General features: G+C 38.2%; 2 protein-coding genes across 4 annotated transcripts; one reads left to right on the top strand and one right to left on the bottom strand.

Moving 5' to 3' along the window:
• Window positions 1–22: 22 nt before the first annotated feature.
• LOC137938197 (probable serine/threonine-protein kinase At1g54610) lies at window positions 23–9,400 on the bottom strand. Its single transcript, XM_068783209.1, has 8 exons — window positions 8,337–9,400; window positions 7,699–7,983; window positions 6,928–7,245; window positions 6,047–6,274; window positions 4,075–4,175; window positions 3,517–3,622; window positions 842–1,270; window positions 23–685 (listed from the first exon to the last, which is right to left on the bottom strand). Exons 1-8 carry the CDS (start codon window positions 8,853–8,855, stop codon window positions 509–511), a joined length of 2,163 nt encoding a protein of 720 aa, XP_068639310.1. The 5' UTR covers window positions 8,856–9,400; the 3' UTR covers window positions 23–508.
• A 3,131-nt stretch (window positions 9,401–12,531) lies between these two features.
• On the top strand, window positions 12,532–18,837 carry LOC137937922 (probable hexosyltransferase MUCI70). 3 transcript variants are annotated; one of them, XM_068783095.1, is made up of 11 exons: window positions 12,532–12,722; window positions 12,801–12,928; window positions 13,059–13,792; window positions 13,994–14,374; window positions 14,490–14,739; window positions 14,856–14,965; window positions 15,067–15,266; window positions 17,387–17,490; window positions 17,746–17,933; window positions 18,031–18,230; window positions 18,383–18,837. In XM_068783095.1, the coding sequence occupies exons 3-11, from the start codon at window positions 13,537–13,539 to the stop codon at window positions 18,599–18,601; spliced, it is 1,908 nt and encodes a 635-aa protein (XP_068639196.1). In that variant the 5' UTR covers window positions 12,532–12,722; window positions 12,801–12,928; window positions 13,059–13,536; the 3' UTR covers window positions 18,602–18,837. The 3 variants fall into 3 exon arrangements, with proteins under 3 accessions (XP_068639196.1, XP_068639229.1, XP_068639185.1); XM_068783128.1 differs by having other exon boundaries at window positions 12,843–13,792; XM_068783084.1 differs by having other exon boundaries at window positions 12,801–13,792.
• The last annotated feature ends 555 nt before the right edge of the window (window positions 18,838–19,392 follow it).

Here is a 19,392-nt window from a genome sequence, read left to right as displayed (position 1 = left end):
ATCTTTTGCTACTTCCCACTCGCTTTCTCAACTCGTCCATCACTTCCATCATATAAGCCAGAAATGTTTTTCCCCACCCACAGATCAGGACTACCTTCTTGAAACGTGTTCTACAATTGCAGAGCATTACAATAGTCCAAGTAGAATATCTCCATTCATGTTTAACATTTTCTACAACGCTTCCAGTGGAAAAATACAATAGGATGGCCTTTCTCATCTGCAGCCCCCCCTCTACCGTAAAAAATCAGAATAAGAATTTGTCAGACGCTATTTCCGGCACCAGGCGTGCGTGCTTCAAGCTATGTGGAGTGGACGACCACCAAAAAGGAAGAAAGAAGAGCATCTCATTCCCTCAACTTGAGCTCCACCTCCGCCGCACGTACATCTCAAATTGCTTCTTCCTAGTCTCATTCACAAGAGTATCTATTTTTCTGTTTTCTCGACATGGAAAAGCTCCTCACTTGTCAACATATCCAGCTTCCCTCTGCTCCACCGGAGTTATACTGCTTTAATATCTGTTACCGTCTGCCTGGCCCTTCCTCATTCTGGCCTTATCAAGGCGAGCCCGCCGGACAACTTCTTGAATCTGACGATCATGGTCCTTGAGCATCTGATCAACATTTCCAGAAGGCCGAAGCAAAGGACCTGAGTAGTGGATCTTGTTTCCCTTGGATCCGTAACCCAACTGCAACAAAGCAAAATATCAGCAACAAGAATTTTCTTTCCTTTTAACTAAGATTTCAATACAAGCTGTAGCTCTTTGAAACAGCTGAGCAGCAGGAAGAAAGTTTGTTATTACAAACTTTTCCAATGGGAAGATGGTCAAAGTGATTTTACTCACCAAAACTGGATCACGGTCACTGGACCTTCCCTCCTCTTTCTGATAGACAGTTCTATCATGCTTTCTGCTGGATTCCAAGCTGTCCCGGCCAGATTCTATCAATCTACCAACTTCAGGTTGAGAAAGCCCTTCCTTCTCAGACCCATTTCTCCTTGCAGCCACTAAACTCGACAAGGCTGACAAATCTGCTCCACTGGAAACTCTAAGAGCATCTTCCTCATGCTTCCTAACCTTCACCCATGCACCTCGATGAGCTAATGGACCAGAATGTGAAGCTCTGTTAGGGAATTGCCCCTGAGAATCTGCACAAGTTTGTTCCGAGGCTTGAGCTTGCCTTGGTGGGTCTATTGGAAATCCAGAAGCAATTTCCTCCTGCTGGTGGCAGAACTTCTCACTCCGGCTATTTGAATTAGACTGACTTTGTCTTCTCTGTAATAGCAATAGAATCAACAGGAAAAGAAACAAGTGAGGAAGTGCACACTTCAGAAAACAATTTAAAAACATGAACTGGCACATCAACCACATATTTTATGATGCCAACCATATCTTCTTTGATAATACCAAGTAGCTAAGTCAGTATGACTGAAAGAAAGATAAGAGGGGAGAGAAGCTGGCCCCAAGCATTCTATTTTCATTCTTTTCTTATATTAATTCTTCAGTCTATTTTTCATGCAACATAGCATGCGATCAGGATTTTGTCTAAAATTTACACGATATTGATTGACAAGAAGGAAAAGCAAAACATAAAAAAAAATCCAAATACATTTGAAAAGCCATCCTGAGATTTTGAACCAATAATAGTAGGTTTATGCCAAGTTTAAACTAAATTGGAATATGATTCTTTCCTAAATAGAATAAATAAGATAGCACAATTCCTACACCGTTTTGACAAAGAGAATTGGTAAGGCTAGAAGCAGTAGGTATAACATAATGGATTTGAAATTTTTCCAGTTCTCCAAGGCAAAAGTTATACCAACAGCAACCAGCAGTCAAAGCACTCTATATCATATACTACCATGGAAACCACGAGTTTTGGGTCCTCATAGTACACTGATAGGTGCATATTCTGAATAAGTCATGAAGATAAACAACCATAATACAAATAGTCCAAAGAAAAACTAATAGTAATAAGCATTTGCAAGTTAATTGATTTAGTTAAACCATGAAATCAACCAGGCCAAATCAATTGAATCAGAGCAAACCAAGCGAAATGGAACAAACAACAACACAGAACTTTTTTTTTTCTTTTTTTTAGATGTTGAAACCCCTTACCAAGGTGAGACTTGAACCCAAGACCTCACACTAACAACCAATCCAGCGCAATCCACACTGAAACAAACTCTAGTGAGCAAATTATAATCATAAGAAATAATTATCTGTTCCCTGGGCACCTATGGAAGGAGGGAAACTCAAGAGCTTTTCAAGGAAAAATAGGTCAAAAAAGACTTTGATTGAAAAGTTAAACCCTATTGTTACAAATTATGAAACATAAAAATAATAAATTACATGTTATTCTGCACTCATACATATCTCCGTCATTCTCAGGTTCAATGGCAAATATTATTGGAGATGTTGCATTCGCCATGTTTAACAGACTTGGCACCTGGACGAGTATCAGGCACCCAAAACTCTTGGGTGATACAGGGAGTTATAGCCAGTACAAATGTTTGCATCCATATCGAGTAACACAGACAACACCGATCTTTCCAAAATCAGGTGCAACTCAGGGAACAGGCTAGCTGAACATTGACTCCAAAAACAAAGGCCTTCACAATTTCAAAAAAAGAGGTGAATGCAGGATTGCCTCTCCTTACAGTTAGTTGTCTCAAACTAATTTTGATGAAGTTCAAGAAGGAACTGTAGGTCCTCAAGAGTAAAATTCTGACAGCCGGTGGATAGATAACCTTCTAATGCTGTCTTCTCACAAACACAGACTCACCAACCCTATTTTTAAGAATAAAGCCATTTCAAAATCTCCTCAAACCCCAGCCAATTAGAGGGGGTTTGAACGCTATATTAGCTGTGTGCAAGACATCAGTAGTACCTTAACATCCCTACCCAACCATGGGATTTCGATGAATAACCAAGCTAATTCAAGACATCAGTAGTACCTTAATATCATAAACCAATGTTCAGAGATCAGTCAACCACAGACGAAAGAAAAGAAAAATCTCTTACCATAGATTCTTCTATTATGAAAGAACCAGCATCACACAATTGTTCTCACTGAAATAACTTTTTTAATTCCACAAGAGAGAGAGAATTATTAAAGAAAAGGATACAGGAGCTATATATCTCAATGCAACAAGAAATAGAGATGAGATGTCACAAAAGCGCCGTGATAAGCTTTTAATACTAACCCAAAGTAGAATAATACACTATAAAGAATTACTAAAATAAGATAACTAATGAAAACTGTATCAGTGATAAGCTTTTAATACTAATCCAAAGTAGAATAATACACTATAAAGAATTACTAAAATATGATAACAAATAAAAATTGTAAGAAACAAAAACAGATATAACCAAAACAATAATGACATGAAAAGTATTAAAAAAGAGTTCACAATGAGAAAGTATTAGATATAAAAAACAGGAAGTCAACACAACGATCAAAACCACAATTAAATACAAGAAATCAAGGTTTAAGGTTTGTAAAGAAGATTGACTCCTACCTGCAATGACAAGGGTAACTCAGCATTAGCTTCAGGAGCTGCAACTGCTCTGGAGTCTCTGGGTATCTTCCTTTCATGGTCAAACCTCTGCATCTTCCCCCCTTGTCTGCTTATTATCAAGGCAAGCAAATAGATGAGCAATCATGAAATAAGTAAATGTAAAATGAGTATGAACATAGAAGTACTGCATTCATGAACAAGAAGAATTTTGATGTCTGTATAGTTACGCAAACAAACAAGTGGTAAAACATAAAAATGTGGCAACCATACTGTTAAGAATATGACATGAACTAGTATTCAATACATAATAAGTAAAACCATGGTTACTACAAAGATTAAAAAACTCCCAGAAAATTCTATTCCACAAACAGCTTAAAATACTTTTTAGCAACTGTGAAATCACTTTCACCTAAAGTCTATTCAAATAAAAAGTCAAACTTCATACCTATTGGTTAATTCAGATACTGAATCGAATGGTATTGCAACATATATACATCATTCAGTGAACTGACACTTAAAAGTAGAAATAAACAGAACTTGGTGATAAATGATTTACACCTTCTAGCTTCTTCATCCCGTACTTTTGCATCAAACTCCTTGCTTGGAGGAAATCTGGGCAAACTTGAAGGATCACATGCAAGCGGTTTTGTTGTAAAAAACTGGAAAAGATAAAGGTAAGCTTATTAACGAAAACCATGATAACGATGACATCAAAACAACTATTAGGAGTGTCAAAATTCAAAAAAGAATAAGATTGCCTTCCAGAATCCTAATTAAAATTCAACAACTGATCAAACAATCACAAGTTACTGCAGCCTTAACTATATGAATCAACTCATTAAAAAAATATAACTCAAGATGCTTAGAATGGACTAGCTATAAGAAGCCTGATATAGTAATACATATGAAGTCATTGGTTAAAAAAGAAAGAAAAGAAACAGTCTAAGAAATTTAAATGAAGGAAAGAGGTAGTTTAACATAGTGACTCAAACATAGTCAACATATTAACTTCTCCAGGTAGTATTCCAACATGTAACAACATGCATGTTATCCAAAAACTATAAAACACATGTACATGTTGAAGAAAAGAGGTAGTCTAACATAGTAACTCCATAGTTAACACATTAACTTCTCCAGATTGTATTCCAACATGTAACAACATGCACATTATTAAAAAATTAATAAAATACAAGTACAAACATGTACTAGATACATGTATGCTGTCCCAGAAAAACAAGCATAACGACATGTACAAGATTTATAATCTTTCACATGAATATTTTTCCTCCCATCATTTCCAATATATATATATTCCTTCCAAAAATGTCTTTTAAGTTCCAATGCACTCCAACTTCCTACCACAACTTCACCATCACCACTCAGTTTGCAGAAGCTGGTTATTCCTTTTTTTTTCAGCATGATCTTCACTGCACACGGCGGGCCGAAACTCCAATCCTGAGATGTCTACCATCATCAAGTACAAACATGAATATTTTTTTCCATTGAAATATCTAAAATTTCTTGGTAGTGCCACTTGAGGATAAGTATTTAAACTGCATGATTTTTATCACTTTTCCAAGAGAGTCCTGTTCTATATAAATTCTGAAATTTCTTCTTAAGATGCCATGCACACTTGAGAGAACTACTGCAGAGAAGTTTAACAAACTCAATTTTTTATTTGGTAATCAATTCTAGTCTATATATATCTAATTGATACAAACTTATATCATTTTTATATTATCCATTCTAGAGTAAAGTTTTACTCATGCAGTTGCATGCCATCCAATGGATGGGTCCAGTTGAGAGTGGCAACTTAATTATGAACTTTTTTTAAAAATAAAAAACTTACTAATGGATTTACACCACTGAGCAAGATTTTCTTTTATTTTCTTTTTAAAGCATCAAAACTAATTGTCACAAAATGACCATAATATTAGTGTTACATTTCTTACCATCTCATACTTATCAGTTTAATGAAAACTAAATAATACTTAAGATTTTCAAAAAAAATATTAGAGCTACCCTCACTAGCAGAGTCAATTCAGGTCTGAGAGAAGTAAAGCATGGAAAAGGACATGGATGCATATCTACTCCAACACTAAGATTCTTTTGATGATAACCACTATACGAACCTGAACATGCCATAACTTTAAAAGAAGGAACCGGAAAACGGCAATGAGATTCAAGCAACGAAGGGTACAAAAAAAGAGAAATAGAGAAAAGTAATCACATCTTGTCTGAATAAGAAAAATACAGAGTATCATCTTCATTTATAACAAATTGTGTTCTTCTTGTAAAAATACTTTTTTGCCAACCTTTTTTTATTTTCATAGACAAAAAAATAAAATTAATTTAATTTATTTAAATGAGAAAATATAAATATAATAAAATTAATTTAATTTAATTTAACAGATAAAACAGCGAAGGTGCATATTTGTTTAACACAAAGTTAAATAAAAATCTACATGATTAGGCTCAATATTAGGTGACTAATCTTACTCCGTGAAAGAGTAATGGTAGAATCACAAACCTCGCTGTTTAAAGCAGATGCAGCAGTCCCACGGTCCACAGGATCAATAGAAAGAAGAACTTCCATAAGCCCTAAAGCTGGAGCAGGGAAGTCTTTGAATGTTTCTCCCACACATCTTCCGTAAGGTTGCTGAGGCTTGAAAATGGTTGCATGAGGCAGTCTTGATTTTCTCCAGTACCCCTCAGATGGTGATCCACAAAGCTTGAAAATTTTGTGCAATTGTTCCACCTAATAGACATAAAAAACTATTAATAACAATAAACAAGAAATAGAAAACTATAAATTTCCTTACTGAACAGAGTATTACACTCTGACAGCATCTGTGCATCAGAGAAACAGTCAAGCAACTAAAGAAGATTGAGCATCATTTTTAGAGCATTCAATACATACAGGGACAACAATCTGTTAACAAGAAGTATAAGTAAAAGAGAAATGTAGACAATGCTCTGTCCACCATGTCCATCATTTACCATTAATTCTTCCTCATCTAGATGCATCTCAAAAGCCAATTTTAGGTATCCAAAGCAATAGTTTCCACATTCCAAGACCACCCAAAAACACACCAAAAAAAAATAACATCTAGACTGAACTTGACAACGCCTGCATACTTTCACATTCAAAAGGCTAATAATTTCAAGCTATGGGAAGTCCCTATCAACTGAACATTGATTGATGTAAAGTAAATCTAATGCCCCATAAGCCTTTTTAGATACAAGCTGCCCACAGCCTTGACTACAGTAACTACTAGCTTAGAACAACATATACTTCCTTCCAGCACCAATATTGCTGGAAGTTCTAAATTGATAAGAAGCTTCAACATGAAAACCATGACATGTCGTTCACTGTGTATTCATACGCATATATATCTACAAAAAGAGTACCTCTGTTCTCCCTGGCATGATAGGCTTGCCTGCATATAGTTCCGCAAGAATGCAGCCAGTACTCCACAAATCTACAGCAACCCCATAGTCAGTTGCTCCTAATAGAAGCTCTGGAGGTCGATACCATAAAGTAACCACTCGACTCGTCAACGGGTGCCTTCGTTCAGGATCGAAAATACTAGCCAACCCAAAATCTGCTATCTTTAAGATGCCATTGTTATCAATTAAAAGATTTGAACCCTTGATATCTCGGTGTAGAATGTTCCGACTATGACAATGATCAAGACCACGTAGCAATTGTTGCATGTAGCATTTAACCTGCCAACACCAGATTCAAAATATATTACACCATTTGTTTATATAAAGTGCTATCTGTAATATGACATCCAACAAGTTAATTCAATTAAAAAAGGTTACACACTTATATTGTCATTCCACAATGATAGAAAGCTGGCAGACAACATGAAAGTGGCAGAAAGATAACACTATTTAAGTGTCATGGTAAGTATCATTCAGACCATACTCGGATCTGGAAAAATAGATGAGTTTCGAGCAATAGCAGAAATGGACTAGATACAATTCTGATATATATTATAAGAATATTGTTATTGTTCAGAATGATGAGTTTCAGACTATATTGCATGCCTTAACTCATATTATATGTACCTTTTGGAGTTTACACTACCCAGAAGAGATCAAGTGTGTGGAGATTATGGGACGTAATTCTCTACACATGATATTTCCCAGAACAAAAAGAGAACTTTGACTCACCTGTGGTTCACTGAACTTGAGCCCAGGGCAGGATGCAAGACCAGCAAGATCATGCTCCATATACTCTAACACAAGGTACAAGCTGCAAGACATCCTAGAAGTTACCAAGCCCTCTAATTTTACAATATTGGGATGATCAAGTCTGCGGAGAACATGAATTTCCCTTGCCATGAATTTAACACTTTCAGGCTCCAGGTTATCAAACCGTACTTTTTTCAAAGCAACAACTTTTCCATTGTCAAGATCACGTGCCCGGTACACGTTACTATAGGTGCCTTGACCAATCTGCAAAATTGAAATCCACTTTAGTAAATTATCCACAATCCAAACAATGTTGTTTATTTAAGGTCCATGAACGCACGAGAAATCCAAATCACAAATTTCTTATAAAAATCTCCGCCCCAATTCAAATCATATATAGACTATAAATAGAATCCACTCAATCCAGAATATAGGGTCCCAATATCCCATTAACTTTTAACCATATATAAGCGACCTCATATCCCCGTGTTCACTCCTTCCCCCGCAAGGACACATATTCCAATCTATCCGAACCAACATTCAAACGAAACAAGGAAGCCAGCGGCTGATGAAATAAAATAGTTATAACAAACTAGGAGATTGAGAAACAAACATACTTTATCAAGTTTCTCAAAAGAATCTGCACGGCGTGGAACCCATCCCCGGATTGCTTCGCCGGCAACAGCAGCAAGCCACGCAGGCCAACCAGCTGCAACCTGCTCCCCTTCTGTAGCCTTCGGAATGGTACCTGCCGCCGGATGATGAAGATGCACATATGCTTGCTTCTCTCTTCTTCTCTCAGCATACTCTACCCGTGCCGAACCATTGCATTGTTTTTCAAATGCCACGACTACCCTTCCATCTCTGTTAACGTAATTCCCCGTAAAGTCCTTTTGTCGAGATACTTCCTCCCTCCTCGACGAAGACACGTCGATCCTTCCATTTGCTGCCGGTAATTTGCTCGAAACTCTCTCTCGTGGGCTTTCCCGACTATCCTCTATTGCAGTAGCCTTGAAGCAAAAGCACCCCATAGCGCCAATCCTCCCCCAAGAAATCCTAACCGCAGATCTCCGCCAAATATAGACCTGTATTCTGACTACTGTCTTCCAGGCGGCTTCTAGCCATGCCCATTTCATCTATGTCCATCAAAATCATGAAGAATAACAGCACCCAAAATCTCATAGAAAGAAGATCGAACTACTCAAAATGATCAAAATTCAACACTAACTCCCATCGGACAAAACCTCTCGACAAACCCCTCAAAAATAAATAAATAAATAAATCCGTCTCCTCCTCTTCAGCAAAAACCAAACAAATGCATAAAGGAATTCAGATACCATCAAAAGGATGCAACGAAAAGAAGATAGAAAAGCCCTATCGCTTTTTTCTAGGGTTTTGTATGACCTTGAGGGTCACGGATCTAGGCACGAATAGAGAGGAGCTACGATCAGAGCCATTTGGGACAGGCGAAAACAGAAGTTATCGTTAAAGGATCACCCATCTTTTGGCGTCGTCACTTTTCCTAAACAGCTACAGCTATGAGCAAAGACTGGAAAGCTATGAAGTATTTGAGTCCCGAGTAGGCAAGGACCAAAAATTGCAGACAAGCAAAAACACACTCCGTTCTTTTTCTCTGTTTCACTGATCTTATCGAGAAAGTATTCAATTTTCTGCCTGCCACACTATACTGTAGCAAGCGAGGCTGCGACTGCGACTGCGACTGCGACATTCTTTCCTTCGTAGCCTCGTTCTACGCCAACGGTCCCGATTTCGCGCACAACCACCACTCGGGCCACATGAACTAGTAGCCCCGAGGACGAAGCAGATGGGATCAAAAATGGATTTAATCAAGTAAATGTGGTAAGGTTAGTGGATATTCTTCGCTTGTTTACACAAGAGTGTACTAAACTTTACTCTCCCCATTCATAAACTGTCCTCACCCCGAGAACCACCAAGTTGAAACACGACCAACACTGGGATTTGGATTTGTTCCATTTTGGACCCTTCGATTACGGGAACAAGACGAGTCACACGTCTCGCTGGTTTGCAGGCCACGGCTCCATGTGGGTTGTTAACGTTACCAGGTGCTGCAGTGACGTTACTGTGTTTTTGTCACTCCTCCCTTTGTCATTTCATAGCCTCTTCGATTCTTTTTGCTAATTTTTTAGTTTATCTTTGACGTTTTTAATGAAATTAGCGTGAAATCCCTTTACGACAAGAGTGGCGATGAGACTTTTGCTCCGGCTCGCCGGCCGGGATTCTGTGCACCATTTAGTTCCCCATTTTGCTCTTTTAATCCTTCTTTACGCGAGTTTTACTGGTTTTCAGCTGGTAAGAAGGTGGTGAAAGGTCATTAAAAGACAACAAAGTATACAATTGTCGAGGAGAAAGGTGAGGTCAGATCCACTAAAATGGAGCCAAGGGGCTCCAACCAACTTTAGAGACCGCCGGATGCGAGAGTTTGAAATTAGAATAGCCTCTCATCAAAACAAAACTTGACCATGTCTCAGTGTGCAAGCGAAGACATGCTTTTCAACTGCTTTGTCATCTTCTATCAGTGTCGGGTGATCGAGAACCAGTACTCTCGGACTCTCCCCCTACAGGAGTCGGGATTAGACGGCAGATGTGCCGGTTTCGACAAGCTTTAAAACACCACCGACCGTCCGTTCCGTGATCCTTGAAGCGTCGTTCTTGCCAATTGCCATTGCAAGTTAAAAAAAAAAAAATGAAAAGCACATACATAGCTGAGAGTATCTTGACGAATTCGGCCGGAGACGTGCAGGTCATGAGCCTTCACAGTAAAGACGAGCGTATCGGTTTTTCGTTAGAAAAAGGCCAGCAAGATATGTCTTACTTTTGGCCGGCCAAGGAACGGGGGAGACCAGGGCCCTCAATGTTCTTCTCAACCCCCATCCATTGAAAGCACGAGCACGGAGATATGGACCGTCTCTCCTTAACCAAACTACAAAACCGTGGGATGTTAACTAAATCCAGTCCTCCAAGTACACCAAATAACCCATGAGTAAGTAGTTTCATCTCATTAATCCACCAAGGTTCACATTGAATCTTAATACATATTGACCTTTTAATCAAAGTGAAAAGAAAAAATACATGCTAGTGAAGATAGACTTGGGATTTCGCCAATTAAACACAAGTACTAGCTTGATTCCACATTGAATAAAGAGGAAATTCATTTTCTTAACGATCAACTGGGAATTTTTTGTCACATGGTACAAACATCAGTTAATTATGGTAAAAATTAATTATCTTAGATTATAAAAAAAAGAAAAAATGAATAAAGACCTAAGTGCATATAAACTTAGTTGCACTCGGTTTTCATTTTTAAAATAATATCTTTATTTACACTTATATATTATTCAATACATTTATTACAATGTTATTTTAAGATATTTTTATTTTGATTATAATTTAATGATCAATTTGGGATAATGACATTGTTTAACTGTAAAAAAATAAATGACATTCTTATAAATAGTTTATTTTTTTAATAATAAAAAGTCGGGTGCAACCAACCTTATCTGGATTGAAGTCCAACTTCCTTTCTCTCTCGAAATAAAGTCGAACTGTATCATATAATGACAATTGACAAGTTTGTATTTAGCTATTTAAAGAATGAAATATTTTTCATCGTGTTAAGTCTAAATTGAACAAAAGATAAACTTATCCTCACTTGATTTTATAGGTGATCATAAATTTCTATAAACTAGTCTCATCTTTATGGACATGAGGAGCAGTCTCTTAGGGTTCAACAAGATGACAAGCATGGTCTTCACTCTTCACGAGAATGAACCACCACCCGACGACACGAAGGAGTCGTATCGGTGGACCTCCGGCAAACCATGTTTCAGAGTTTCTAACTGTGGCAATGTCCGAAAAGAAACAGGCAGTTTGTAAGCTTTCTTCCCTGTAATTATCACCGTTCAATCCGACTTGCAGAGACCGTAAAAAGAGAGGCTAAAAAAGAAAAGAAAAAAAAGTCTTTTCATTAGAAGCTTTTTAAATCTTGCATGAAGACGCATAATGCAGTTGTCGGTTGACTGCTTAACCATAATTCCGCCGTTGATATCAAAGACTCCTTTTTCCTTAATTCTACGATGATCCGATACGCCAGTATGGTCCTATATTCTATAATTCACTCTCTCTGGGTTTCTCCTTTAATGGCGATGGCGTCTCAGAGATTATTTTCGCCCTCGGAAGAAGATACGTAGCTTATTAATGAGGGAGGCTGAGCGCTCGCCGAATCAATGTTCAGAACAACGATCAGCAGGATTGGCTCCACGTGGAAGAAGGACAAGCGTCTCACTTCGTCGATGCATGTGCCTCACAGCCTCTGCATTTGGCATTAACAACGTTTTGACAGTGATTAACCTCGGCTAATTAATGTTTATTTGAAAGATTTAAAGTCCCAATAATAACTTACCAGGGTGAATCCCGGTGGATTCCGCTATTAACATCTACGGAAGGAGGGTGATCTGGGCCACCTTTTGTTGGGTGGGTCCGCCTCAGTTAACCGCGGATCTTTTTTTTTTGTCGGCTGTAAAAGCCAGTAAGTTAACTGGCGATCTGCGGTTGGAGGCTCAGAAGAGGAGCGATGGGAGTAGCAGGCATAGGCCAACCGTGAGTCCCACGTGGATCCAATCGGCAAAAAAAGGTTCGCATGTCCGAAGCCCCAGAAAGCGCCGTGGAGATCCGGCGCATGTTAGCGAGAGTCCTTTCGCTTTTGTACCGTTTTCCCACACCTCTTTGAATAATGAGGTTAATTTTTCTTTTTCGTTGGATTAACGTTAACTGAAGAATTTCTACCTGTAACTTCGACAGATATCTGGAAAGACAAGATCTCCGATACACAAGCGTAGATGATCCAGATTGGCAGAGGCCAAAGAAAACAGCTTCTACTTCTTTAACACTACGATTTCTGCCATTGGAAACCCTCGATCCTGCTGAACCTCGAGAATTCACGCCCACAGATGGAGAAAAAAGAGGTAAGATTCCGCGTTGTGGATACTATCCCGATTCCGACCGCGCGAAGAATCCTTCTCCATTTTTTGTAATGTTTGCAGAACTCGAGGTTTTAGGACTCGATCCGTGGATTCGTTGCGCAGGATGCTTTTGGTTGTCTAGGGACTGTAGATTTGAGAGGTCTGGGCGTCGGGTTCACTTTGGAATTTTCATTTGGAGAGCAAGCAAGGTAGACGTGGTGGATTCCTTGGCGTCGGAGGTGCACCTCTGTTAGAGTTGTTTTCGTTGAAATCTTGAACGACTGTTGTTGTGTTTTTCTCTTAATTTTCTCAATGTGTTTCTGATTAGTTTCCAAGTAGACAAATATCGCATTTGACAGGATCCGTGGTCGAGATTATTTCTGCATTCTGGTTTTCTGCGGATGTGCCAAAATTTGCTGAAAGAGATTTGACCAACGCGCTCAGCCTCCTATTAGATTCGGCGTCATTAGTAGGATTCTTTAATTCTTTGCCTTGATTTCATCAGAAGGCTATTAGTGAATTCAGTTGAACGCAGATTAAGATTTGTTTGTATTTGCGTCTTTGTGCGGTGCACCAACCGAGTGTAGGAGTATCATTGGTTTGGATTTATGCCTTCTACCTCTTAATTGGATTTGGTGCACAAAAAACCACATTGCAGTTTGATTTGGTGGAACTGGGAGGCAGTTTAGATTCTACTGATGCTTGATTGGGTCAGGGTCTAGTTCTAGAGTTTCAACTTATTTTGTGTAATTGTGGATGAGAGGGAAATCGAAGGGATCAGGGAGATGAAAGAGAGACCTGTCATTTTGAAGGGACAATGACTGGAGGGTCATTGGGTCTTCGTACAGGGAGTTATGGGTCACTGCAACAACAGCTGCAGAATCCTGCCGTATTGCCGATTCAAACACTACCAACTAGAAAACTCCCAAAGATGCTCATATCCAGTTCGAGAGAGAAGGAGAGATTTCTTCCCCGGCTCTGCAAAATTGCTGGTAGGAGGAAGGTCGGGATGCTCCTAGTTGTTGTTTTTTCTGTTGTGCTTTTCACATCACTCATGTCTGCTATTACTAAAGGTTTGGCTCCTTGTACCCTAGCCTAGCTGTTTTGTTTTTTGAATCTGATTTACCTTATGCAAATCTTGTGTTAATCTGATTGTTTTATTAGAGTTCTATCAAACTTAAATAGTATTATAAAGCAAAATTTGCGGTCTTGCTTATTTTAAGTTAAAATTTATTTACATTGGTCTAACTTATGTGGCTTTGGTACCTTTTCAGATGAAGAAGAAATTAATGTCCCTGAATCACAGCGAGTATCTGCCAATGGTGTGAGAGCTCTTGAGAACGGCCTCAACATGGGAAGGGTGCCAAGTTATGGACCTCCTCCTCCTCCTCCTCCTCCTGTTCTACCTTTTACTGATTCTATAATTTCTTCAACAAAAGATACTAAATCATTCATTTCTAGTGCACAAAATGATGAGAGAGAGAATAACAAGTCTTCTTTGTTGTTGGGACCCCAGTCTCTAAGTAATGAAAGTAAAACCTTTCCTCCTGTTGTTGCCTTCCCTTCCCCAGTTCATGCCCTTCCCCCAGGACATCCTTGCAAGCATTTTGCACTTCCACCGCCACCAGCTGATAGGAAACGGATTGGTCCACGTCGTAAGTTTTGGAAACATTCACAATCTAGACTTGCATTTTTAGAACTAATGATCTTACATTCAGGTGTCATGAGAAGTGCTGACTTTTGTTCTCCTGCACTTGTTTTTCATGTTAGCATGTCCTGTCTGTTATCTTCCTGTTGATGAAGCCATTGCTGCAATGCCGACTGATCCCTCGGTTTCTCCTGTTTTAAAGAATTTAACATATGTTATGGAGGAAATCCCAGTCTTGCAGCCATCTTGCGCGAATTTAACGAACAAAACAGCTGATTCGCCTTCGGGAGGTTCTCCATTTGGTGGATACCCTACTTTGAAGCAGAGGACTGAATCCTTTGATATAAAAGAGTCGATGAAGGTCCACTGTGGGTATGATATGTTTTTTGTATATTCTGTCTGGTATTTTTTAATGTTCTTTATTCAAAAAATGTACTTTTTCAACTGAAGAATTTATTGTGTTTCACTAATATATGTTTTGTTATCAGTTTCGTCAAGGGAAACAGACCTGGTCATCAGACTGGATTTGACATAGATGAAGTTGATCTTCTTGAGATGGAGCAATGCCATGGGATAGTGGTTGCATCCGCCATATTTGGTATCCATAAGCATCTTCAATCTGTTATTGTTTTTTTTAAGAGAGTCTTGCTATGGTTATTTGAGGTGCATTTTATTCTGAGAAATTTGCTTTTTCACCAGGAAATTATGATATAATACAGCAGCCAAAGAATATTAGTGAAGCTTCAAAAAGAAATATCTGCTTCTTCATGTTTGTTGATGAAGAGACAGAAGCATATATGAAGAATTCAAGTACTATTGACAATATGATGAGGGTTGGGCTTTGGAGAATTGTTGTTGTTAGAAACCTTCCTTATGATGATGCTAGGCGCAATGGAAAGGTGTGGACTTCACTATCCTTCTCTCAAACTATTCTCTGTACATACCTTTTTCCTCATTTTTTTAATGGCATTGACAAAGGGGGCTTTCAGAAGAGCTAAGTTAGAAACTAGCCAACAAGCAAAAGTGAAAAGTGAAAATAAAACTATACATTGAACACAAGAGTACAATACAAGAATTGCTAATGCAAAGGGAGAACGTGATTTTATTGGAAGCACATCTCTTACCCAAAGAATCAGTTTTGCTATTGTGCACATTGCACATTGAGTCTAGAACTACAACACAATATACATTGGTATTATTTGTGGGTGAAAAAGTCAACCAGTGTACAGTATATGTGTTCCACATTGCATACTAGTTGTATGAGAGTAAGAGTTGATATGTGTGGGACAATAGTCCAACTTTGGTTTGAGCTTGAAAAAATCATATGCTCATTATAGGTAAGAAATCTAATAAAGTTGGCTGGTCATTTGGGAGGAATCTGCTCAACTTTGACATGGAATCAGAACCAATCTAAGCTCATGTTTGTGTTCGTGTGGCTTTGTATTTGTTCTCTTTGACCTGGGCATGAGGGAGAATTTGTGGGTGAAAGAGTCCACTAGTTTATAGTTGTCCATGTCTCGGACTAGTTTTCTGCCAGTGAGAGTTGTCATGTGCATGAGAATAGTCTCACCATGGTTTGAGCTTGAAAAAATCCTTTGCTTATTAGAGGAGAAGAGGCCTCCAAACTTTGGCTACTCATTTTGCAAGTCATTTTGGGAGAAACTATCCTAACTTTATCACATATAAATCTCAGGTTGGCAATACTGCCTATGCAAGGCTTAGGACCATGTGATAGAGATGCTACAATATTAATCCAACTTTGTTATCCATTGATGGCTCTTAGTTCATTGTTGACTGTGGAACCTATCACTAAGTTATACAATTTGCAACAGTATTAATCATATCCATGCATACATTTGAACGCGAACGGTATGCATGTTAGTGCTCCAGCCAGTCTTATCTTCCTTCACCCTTTTGATTTCACACAATTTTAGTATATAACTGGCAACTGTTTTCATGGCCACTTTGGCTAGGATAACTACCAGTTGAAGTTCCACTAGAAAATGCATGAATCATATACCATGGCTGGAAACCTCACATGGAAATGAAGATCCAGGGGCAGCTTGCTTCGATCAATTGCCAGGTTGCTTTCAAGTGAGTTGTCCTGCCCAATGAGACAGTTTGAAAGATTCTAGACCTTACTGGGATGAGCCTTTTTCTTCTGTAATCCGCAGCCAGTTGTGAAGATAGAAAAGGAAGATCACAAATAGTTTCCTGGAAAAAAAATTATAATTTTGTTCTTTCCATTGCATCATATTCCACTGACACATTTCCGTTTACTTCTCATGGATGAGCTTTCTTCAATTCACAATTGGATTCAGTGCATCTTCCAATCTTGTCTACTTATATTTCATGCGACAATTGGATCACAAATAGTTTCCTGAAAAAATATATTATGTTGTTCCTTTCGTTGCATCATATTGCACTGATACATTTCCATTTGCTTCTCATGGATGAGCTTTCTTCAATTCACAATCGGATTCAGTGCATCTTTCAATCTTATCTACTTATATTTCTTGCCAGAATCTGCATCAAGTGTGTATTTTACTTTTGCATTTGAAGCTGCAATTTTGATTTGTTGATAATTTACTGCATGCTGATTCTTTTCTTAGATATTGTTTCTGTATTATAAGCATTAAAATGAGTTGGTACTATTGCATTATCATCTCTTCGCTTTGTATAAACAGTTCCTTGTCTTCATGTTTCTCTGATACCTTTTTTTATGCCTGCATTGAATATAATTGTACTTGATTTTGTATGTGGACATTTCAAATGATCACCCATGACCTTAAGGGCCAAATTCTTTAACCTTGACATACTCAGGATTTGTCAAAGGATTGTCACATTATCTAAAATTCCTTGTATCCTGAACTAAAGAAATGCAAATCTCTCCTCTGCGCCTCAAGTTCTGTTACCACAACTTTATCCTGTTGATGTGCATCTTTTCTTCAGTTACTTATGGAAACTAGTATATTGGGCAACTTTTTATCCGATTCATTATTTTATTTTTTTGGTTCAGGTTCCGAAGCTGCTTCTGCACAGGCTTTTCCCAAATGTTAGGTATTCTTTATGGATTGACGGAAAGCTAGAGCTTGTAGTGGATCCATATCAGATTTTGGAAAGGTACACAAAAATCTGAAGTTGCTACTAGGAGACAGCAAGTTTAGTACAATAGATGTTCTGCATTTGCTGATTTAAATTGTTACTAAAAACAGTTGAAAGTTGTAAAACATTATTTCCAACGAATTTTTGTTGCTTTTAGTCAATTGCATAACACATGCTGGGTTGAATTTTCTCAGAGTTATCCTGTGGTTAATTTTTTTATCCTTGTGCTTTTGATTTTTTTGTTTTAATAATACATGTGAATCCTCATTTCAGATTCTTGTGGCGGAATGGTGCAACTTTTGCAATTTCTAGGCATTACAGACGCTTTGATATTTTTGACGAAGCAGAAGCTAATAAAGCTGCTGGGAAATATGTCAATTCTTCCATTGATGCACAAATTGAGTTCTACAAAAAGGAAGGCTTGACTGCTTACACTCCAGCTAAACTGCCTATTACGAGTGGCGAGTTCTCTCTCTCTCTCTCTCTCTCACACACACACACACACACACACATATTTTAATTGAAAATCCAAGTGCTTATATAAACTTGGTGTTGCAGATGTTCCTGAAGGTTGTGTGATCGTAAGGGAACACATACCCATTACTAACTTGTTTACCTGCCTCTGGTTCAATGAAGTTGACCGCTTCACTTCACGGGATCAGCTTAGTTTTTCTACTGTGAGGGACAAGATTATGTCCAAAGTTCCTTGGAGTGGGTACATGTTTCTGGACTGTGAAAGACGCAACTTTGTCGTTCAGGTGATTCCTTTTTTAAGCCTAGATGAATATTTGCTATACTTGTCTTTGACCATTTTTTCTGTTCCTTGCTACGCAGATTCTCACTGCCTTTCCTCCTGCACCCTCTCTCCCAAAAGATAATAATCGGAATTTGTTACTTTGGTCTTTTGTAGGCATATCATAGAGATTTATTGGAGCACATGGCCAATATCCATCCTCCACCTCCAGTTTTGTTTAATCAAGTACATAAGAAACCATCCGAGGAGAATGTTTCCGAAAAGGTTGTAACTAGTCCAACAAAGAAGGTGCCTCTGAAGCGAGGGCGGGAAAAGAAATCTAGTTCGAGGCGTCACCGTAAAATTGTTACCGGTAAGGATACCAATTCAATTTGAATATATTTTTTGGGGCATTTTCCCCCCTAGTTTCTCCCAAAATTAATTCTTCAAAAATGGAAAAGGGTGATTTTTGCAGCTCAGTGTAGTACTTTGGTGACGAGAAAAAAGTTTAGAGAGGACATAAGCAGCAAGACATTACATTTTTGTCTTGAATTGTTGATATCCATTATTTTTTGTTGTAAATATTTCTCTGAAAATAAATAGCAAGAGTTGCTATTTTTTTTCCACTCAAACTGTTGTCTTGAATTTATTTCTGGGTAATTTCACCCAATCTTGAAAATGATCATATATTATATATTTAGAAAAAATGCTACTTAGACCCTTGACTATCAAACATAATTGGTAGTAATGTAATGAGAAAATGAATTTATAGAATAAAAGTGAAAATTTCTTTAGCTAATTTGAAGTCGCTATTTTCTTAATCCTTTTAGATTTACGACTATCATTTCGAGTTTTCTGTTATGGAAAACTTTAAAGGATTCTCCGGCGGTTGCTAATGAATGTGTAGGCCATATCTCCCTACCTTCATTGCCTAACTAAACCGAGGGATATGGAGCCCGTCGGTTATGTTCGTGTCATATTGCGAGAAACGATTCCGTACTGGTAGGATTCATTCCGAAGATTGAGAGTGTGACTCTAAGATATGGAAGATGGTCCAACCTCCATGTCGAGGATTAAGATCCCAATAGACTATACACGGAAGATGGTTTGGAGGTATCAATTTGAGCACCATTAAAACTTTCTGATTTATGCAGTACAAGGGTTTTTTTGGTTGGTTGAGTGAGGAG

The sequence above is a fragment of the Aristolochia californica genome, unplaced genomic scaffold, assembly GCF_029961685.1.
Source record: "Aristolochia californica isolate CCGP_79_NKW_82.1479 unplaced genomic scaffold, dmAriCali1.0.hap1 SCAF_1, whole genome shotgun sequence".
Taxonomy (NCBI): Eukaryota; Viridiplantae; Streptophyta; class Magnoliopsida; order Piperales; family Aristolochiaceae; genus Aristolochia; species Aristolochia californica.
This window is presented reverse-complemented; position numbering and strand designations above follow the sequence as displayed.

Coding starts and splice junctions, on each gene's coding strand:
- LOC137937922 (XM_068783128.1), top strand. CDS start 13,537: ATGACTGGAGGGTCATTGGGTCTTCGTACAGGGAGTTATGGGTCACTG. Junction 14,966..15,066: donor GGTTGCATCCGCCATATTTG/GTATCCATAAGC, acceptor CTTTTTCACCAG/GAAATTATGATATAATACAG. Junction 18,231..18,382: donor GACGCAACTTTGTCGTTCAG/GTGATTCCTTTT, acceptor GGTCTTTTGTAG/GCATATCATAGAGATTTATT.
- LOC137938197 (XM_068783209.1), bottom strand. CDS start 8,855: ATGAAATGGGCATGGCTAGAAGCCGCCTGGAAGACAGTAGTCAGAATA. Junction 7,984..8,336: donor CTTTTGAGAAACTTGATAAA/GTATGTTTGTTT, acceptor TCAATTTTGCAG/ATTGGTCAAGGCACCTATAG. Junction 686..841: donor GTGACCGTGATCCAGTTTTG/GTGAGTAAAATC, acceptor GCTTTGTTGCAG/TTGGGTTACGGATCCAAGGG.